Source organism: Conger conger, chromosome 1 (genome assembly GCF_963514075.1).
Source record: "Conger conger chromosome 1, fConCon1.1, whole genome shotgun sequence".
NCBI lineage: Eukaryota > Metazoa > Chordata > Actinopteri > Anguilliformes > Congridae > Conger > Conger conger.
This window is the reverse complement of record NC_083760.1, coordinates 51,985,436-51,991,889: the sequence shown is the minus strand read 5'-3', so window position 1 is coordinate 51,991,889 and position 6,454 is coordinate 51,985,436. Positions and strand designations below refer to the sequence as shown.

The 6,454-nt window shown below is 43.2% G+C and overlaps 1 protein-coding gene across 1 annotated transcript in view; it reads left to right on the top strand.

Moving 5' to 3' along the window:
- The first annotated feature begins 5,157 nt into the window (after positions 1–5,157).
- Positions 5,158–6,454, top strand: part of sntb1 (syntrophin, basic 1) — a 36,615-nt gene continuing 35,318 nt past the window's right edge. The window contains exon 1 of the mRNA XM_061259152.1: positions 5,158–5,809. Within this exon, the coding sequence (XP_061115136.1) occupies positions 5,284–5,809 (526 nt within the window). The 5' untranslated portion in view covers positions 5,158–5,283. The remainder of the gene's footprint in view (positions 5,810–6,454) is intronic.

The following is a 6,454-nucleotide window of genomic DNA, read 5'->3' as shown; positions in this document are numbered from 1 at the left end:
TCAAATAATGATTAATCACTCATTTTATCAACATTTATTTATAAACCCATAATTCGGTACTTCAAGCCATAATATTTGCATTTTGAAAATGGGGGCTTTTGGCATCATGGTAGGAAACTCAAAATCAAACTCAAATCCATACCTATAAACAGAAACAAAAGAAAAGACAAGGGCAATAATATATGACTAAAAGTGCTGCTTATTATGTCTCAAGTGTCATTTTCTGCTCCTGAGAGAATACTCTAGCAAAGTAATGGTAGTCTCACAGTCTCTCAATCCAGAACCAGAATCAGAAATGATCTCATCTCCTTCACGGTGGAAGGACCAAAAATTCCCGCTGCTGGTGGAACAACCTGTCCGAAGCCTAGGGAGGCTGTACACAGCCGACCTGTCTGACAAACACATGGCTACTGTAGTCATAAAACGGCTCTCTGAAGGCCTGGAAAAGATAGATCGTAGTCACCTCCCCGGGACGTTTAAGGTCAGTTCACCCTATACGACGCCTGATGTGGCCCCTGAAACTGTGTGAGATCACCACAACCACAGCACTGAGGATGGACTGAAGCCAACAACTACATCCGTAAATGGCTGGGCTTACCTCAGTGCCTTTCCAGCTTGGGCTTGTTCAGAATGAATACCCTTCAGTTGCCACTGAAGTCAATCGGCCTGGGCTACAGACAGGAGAAGGCGAGGCTAAATAGCAGATCCGTCTATGCAGAACACCAAGCCCGCAGTTCGAACAAGCCCTCAGCAGTCTGAAGCACCAAGAGATTGTCGGCAGGACACAGTCAGGGAGAGATGGCCAGGGGAGGGGAACAGCTCGCAAGATGTGGTCCAAAGCCACAAGAAAGGAGAAGAAAGGCCTTGTGAAAGTTGTCGGGACAGAAGAGGAGCAGTGCAAGATCAAAGTGGTCAGGCAGCGCAGAAAGCACAAGGAAGCTGGACAACCTGGGAAGGTGTGGTCAATAGGGTCATAAGTTGGACTCACATGTGGAAGATGCCTCAAGCCAGGCTGGGTTTCCGCATTAGGTCCACTTATGAGCCCCAAGCTCCAGTGACCTGTTGTATGGCTATGAGGAGAACTGCCAACTCTGCCTAGAACTGCCAATGCCACAAACCCAAGCCTATAGCACACCCAGTCTAGCTGCAAGACAGCATTGGCACGAGGTCGGTACGATTGGCATCATAATCAAGTCTTGCGGAAACTGGCAGAGATATTGGAGGCAAGCAGGGAGGAAGTGAACAAAGGCCACCCTCCAGCACAATCACGGCTGATTCACTTTGCGGCACGAGGAGATGCAGCATAGAACATCATCCGGGCAGAGAGAACTGCCCTGAGATCGGGGAGTGGCTGGAACCTGAGAGTGGACCTCGACCAGCGACTCAAGTTTCCAACCGAGATCTCCTCAACCACTCTTCGGCCAGACATGGTGCAGTGGTCTATTACATCCAGATCTGTGTTAATGGCAGAGCTGACAGTCCCATGGGAGGAAGGGGTTGAGGCAGCCTATGAGTGGAAGAAAGAAAAGTACTCGGAGCTGGCAGCTGATTGCAGAGAAGCAGGGTGGACAGCGGTCACCTGCCCCGTGTAAATTAGATGGAGAAGCTTTGTGGGATCATCCACCCAGCGCTTCCTAAAGAGCATGGGACTGAAAGGACCACAGCTGAGGAAGGCGCTGGGGGAGCTGGCTGAAGAAGCAGAGAAAGGGAGTTTCTAGCTTTGGCTAAGGAGGAAGGACAAGACATGGGGAAGGCAAGGGTCCTAGGGTCCGCTGCAGGGGGCGGTAGGGAGATGTCCCTGCCGTGGCTCCACCACCACGAGATGTTCCGAGATTAATGGAGGGAAACATCAATGAAGGGTGACTCCTGGCTGATGACTCTGCTGCTGGCCTGATGGCACCGTCGGAGTTGCGACAGAGAGCAATGCCTAGCAGGTAACCTCACTTACCTGTGCTCCCACCTACTCTCCAAATCATATTGTAAACCAGTTGTGGCTCTTGGTGCTTTAATAGTATACAGGATGCTGAAATTAGGTCACAGATGTGTGTCATGTTCCTGCTTTGCAATGTGGATGCATACATTTGCCCTCAATATCCATTTATTCTTCATCTATTATATCAGCCAGTCCAATCCAGTAAAAAATCATAATAACAGCAAACTAAAAAATCTAATGGTTTAACATGTTGATGTACCTCATATCAGCATCCTCTGTACCATTAAAGCACCAAGAACTGCAACTAGCCGACAATATCATTGAGGATAAGGACCTGAGATGTATGGTGTCATCTTGTTGCAAATAGTAAAATCTGACTCCGCAGTCAGAAGTCCATCTCAACCATCTTCTCTCAATTGAAGCACAGTTAGTCAAAGGTCCAGTTTAACTAATAATGCCACAGTTATGTGCAATATGTGCAGCTTCAGTTATGTTTCAGTCTTTTACAATATAACAACTGATTACAATGTTACAGTATTTTGTTTATCAATTGAATATAGGCGATGGATAGTGAGATGACGTAATCTAACTGTTGAATCTGAATGCGATAAATACATGACTGCTTGTCATTGTATTATGTTTTGTGTTGAACCTTTAAGAGAAGGAATTTCTATTTAAATGACATGGCCATAATGACAGGTTGTCAATTGAAACCTGTTTAACGGGCTGCCTATAGCTGGCTGTGTGATGTAGTCATTGCCTCAAAATGGCCTAGGTCTACACATAAAGCATGGCACTAACAGGTGTTCGATTTTCGGAGTGATAGTGTGTTTGCTTCACCAAAAATTCTGGCCAGCGGCCACCACTGAATGTTAAGAAATGTTCATCTTAGCAAGTGATTCAGACTAATTGCAGTCACTAAATCTGTAATCACAGATATCCCAAGAATATGGTTACATAATTAAGGGTTTTAATGGGCCAAAAGGCAAAGTCGATGCAAACATTTCAGTTTTTAAGTCCGGGACTGTGTATGTTCTCACATTGGCCACTGGGAGGGGTCTTTCAAAAACTGCAACATTACATTACATTACATTATTGGCATTTGGCAGACGCTCTTATCCAGAGCGACGTACAGTTTAGCAGGAGACAATCCTTCCCTGCAGCAATGTAGGGTTAAGGGCCTTGCTCAAGGGGCCAAGGGCTGTGCGGATCTTATTGTTGCTACACCGGGATTCGGACCACCGACCTTGCCTGTCCCAGTAATTTATCTTAACCACAGTGCTACAGGCTGCCCCGGTGCAACAAGCTTTGGTTTGGACAACCCAGTCCATGGGTCTTACTAATTGCTACTTAAGTTCGAATTGTTCCCAATGTATGCTACTGTGTTTATACACAGAATGTAAAATTATGAAACAGTAGCCTGCAATTATTGTGTCATTTGATTCATATTTATTTTTCACATTTAATTTATTGAATTGAGTATGGATTTACTTTTACATCTACAATAATATAAGAAAAAATGCGTCTGCATAAAAGATAATGTCACAAATACTTGTTTTGTAGGAGTTTATAACCACTGAAAGCAGAAGAAATATTAGTCAGATTGGTGAATATATAATTTGTCCACTAGATGGCAACATCCCCTCTCGAACGCCCGCGAGGCTCACTGCTCATTAGGCTACTCAATTGGCGAGGCAAACACAACAGAGAAGGGAAATGGTAGAATAAGCAAATGCTTCGAATAACAAATGGTTGACTAGGTAATTGTGTATTGTGATGTTTTGTGAAAGGCTTGCCATGTGTTATTTGCTGTAAATATTACCATTAGCAGATATTCAAGTGTGACTTATTAAATTCACATTTGGAAAGTGATTTTATAGGCCTAAGGTAATAATTCAACACCATGTCAGTTCAATCCACATGCCATTTTTGGATTTTCTGGCCACTAATATTCTCAATATAAGTAATACAATGAAAACAATTTTATCTGCTTATCTCATATTAACAAAAATGGAATGGAATGGGAAACTTGTAAATATATAAGGGGTTTTGTTTATACATTCAGTGACCACATTATTAGGTAGGCCTGTACACCAGCTTGTTAATACAAATATTTAATTAGCCAGTCATGTGGCAGCAACTAAATGCATACAAGGATGGAGACATGGTCAAGAGGCTCACCTGTTTTTCAGACCAAATGTCTGGGGGAAGAAGTGACTTTGACCGTGCAATGTGTTACGACTAGGAATTACACACACTGACATTCCTTGTTTTCTTTTGGTTTTACCACTTTTATGTTTTTGTTTTAACTAGACTCAATTTGAGGGGTTTTCCTAACCTAAAGGTGTGTGCTGTGGGCCTAATGGAAAAAGGAAAACAAAGCTAGCATGGGACACATGCTCCATTTCCACAGGTGACTCACCTCTGTTGGAAGACGACCCCCTTTATTCTTGCCTGGGCCAGCCCAATTGTTCTGCTTTCTGTGTGTTCTTTGTGCTTTCGCAGATAGCTGATTTACTGTGATTTTCAAGCACAACAGTCTGTAGAGTTTGCAGAAAATACTACAAAAACAAAAAAAAAATCCAGTGAGCAGCAGTTCTGCAGGCAAAAATGCCTTGTTCAAACATAACATATAAATTAACATTCAATGATGAAATCAACATCTGAATGTGGCCAAGGAGTTTAGTCAGTCATAGATTCATTTTGTATTCAAATGAAACAGGTGTGTGTGAGCGAGAGAAAGAGAGTGAGTGAGTGAGTGAGTGAGTGAGTGAGAGAGAGAGAGAGAGAGAGAGAGAGAGAGAGAGAGAGAGAGAGAGAGAGAGAGAGAGAGAGAGAGAGAGAGAGAGAGAGAGAGAGACGTATATGCGTGTATTTTGTAAATTCTACCAATTATGTTCTCTATTGCTTTAATGTGGCCTATCTATTTAACGGCACTGACATGTGGATAAGAAATAAATGGGCGACAATTACTCATCGCTGCTTTTGTTTGCACATAGTAGGCCTATACATATGCACGTCAAATAAATATGACAATTGATCTATGAACATTGTTTTAACTGGACTATACAAGAAGTGTACCCTGAGCAGCCTAAAATGTATATCTATAAACGGAAAAGTATCCCCAGTAGCTATCCCTCAAATATTCCCGGCAGTAGCCTACTCCGTGTGTGGAGAAACCCTGTTTTTTTAAGTGGGATTTCCCAGCGAGTTGCTCCTCCCCAAATGACGGGAGTTAGCGATTAGATAGCCAAAAAAGAGTGCAGCCGAACTGTTCGCAAGCCTCATAAAGTCCGAGAGTAAAGTCCTATGTGTGCATAATCACATGGCATTTTAAGAATGCTCCAAAGATGGCGGTAGCAACGGCAGTCTCTGGAAACAGATTGCAAAAAAGTGGCTTTTTAGAAGTGTTGGTGCGGGATCGCTGGCACAAAGTGCTTGCTAACTTGAGCGAAGACGCCCTAACGCTGAGCTGCGAAGACACCGGGGAGAATGTCAATTTAAACGGCATTACCAATGGATCTTACGGCAATGAGTCCAGTCACATTGATCCCACAAACAGTCCCAAAGCTGCGGTAAGGACAGCTTTCACGGATTTGCCGGAGCAAGTGCCAGAAGCCATTGCAAATAGAAAGAGATGCGTCAAAGTAATAAAACAAGAGGTAGGGGGACTCGGAATCAGCATCAAAGGTGGTAAGGAGAACAAGATGCCGATACTCATTAGCAAGATCTTTAAGGGTCTGGCAGCGGATCAAACTCAGGCATTGTATGTTGGGGATGCAATACTGTCTGTCAACGGGGTGAATTTGAGGGACGCCACTCACGACGAAGCTGTGCAAGGATTAAAAAGAGCTGGGAGAGAGGTGACGCTCGAAGGTAAGCGCGGGTAAACTTTCTTATTTTTTGTTCAGGTGCAACGGATTTACAGCAAGTGAACTTTTCCAGAAATCTTTGTTGTACACGGAATATGCTGCTCATAAACTTTCACAATACCACTCGGACATGCCATTGGTTAATAATGACACAATCATGTGAATAGAAATCTTACTCTGGAGAATATGTAGTATAGCGTTGCCTGGAACAAGAAAATGAATGCATTTCCTTCCGCATGGAGTGCTTTAAGGTTTTCTCATTGACACGTAATATTATTCGCCGACAACAGGTAGCCCAAGGTTTACAGGCAGCTAATCTTTTCCGCGATCTCGTCAAATATTTTCGCAGTTCAGCCTCCAGCCGCTTACAACAGCCAGGACATGCAAAACTTGCTTTTTACGAAATTAAAATGAAATAGGCACGTCACTTTGCGTTGCGAAACCTTTAGCCTATTACAGCTGGTTTCTGTACGAAAATGTTGCATTTTTCATAAAGCATACACATTTCTTTTAACTTTAAATCTCCACCATCGCTGGATTAGTTGGTTACCTACATAGCCTAGCTATTAATGTGATCTATTGAGTATTATGTAAATGTTATGTTATGTCAGTCTTTATAATATTGCTAAACATTCTGTCAGACTGGTCT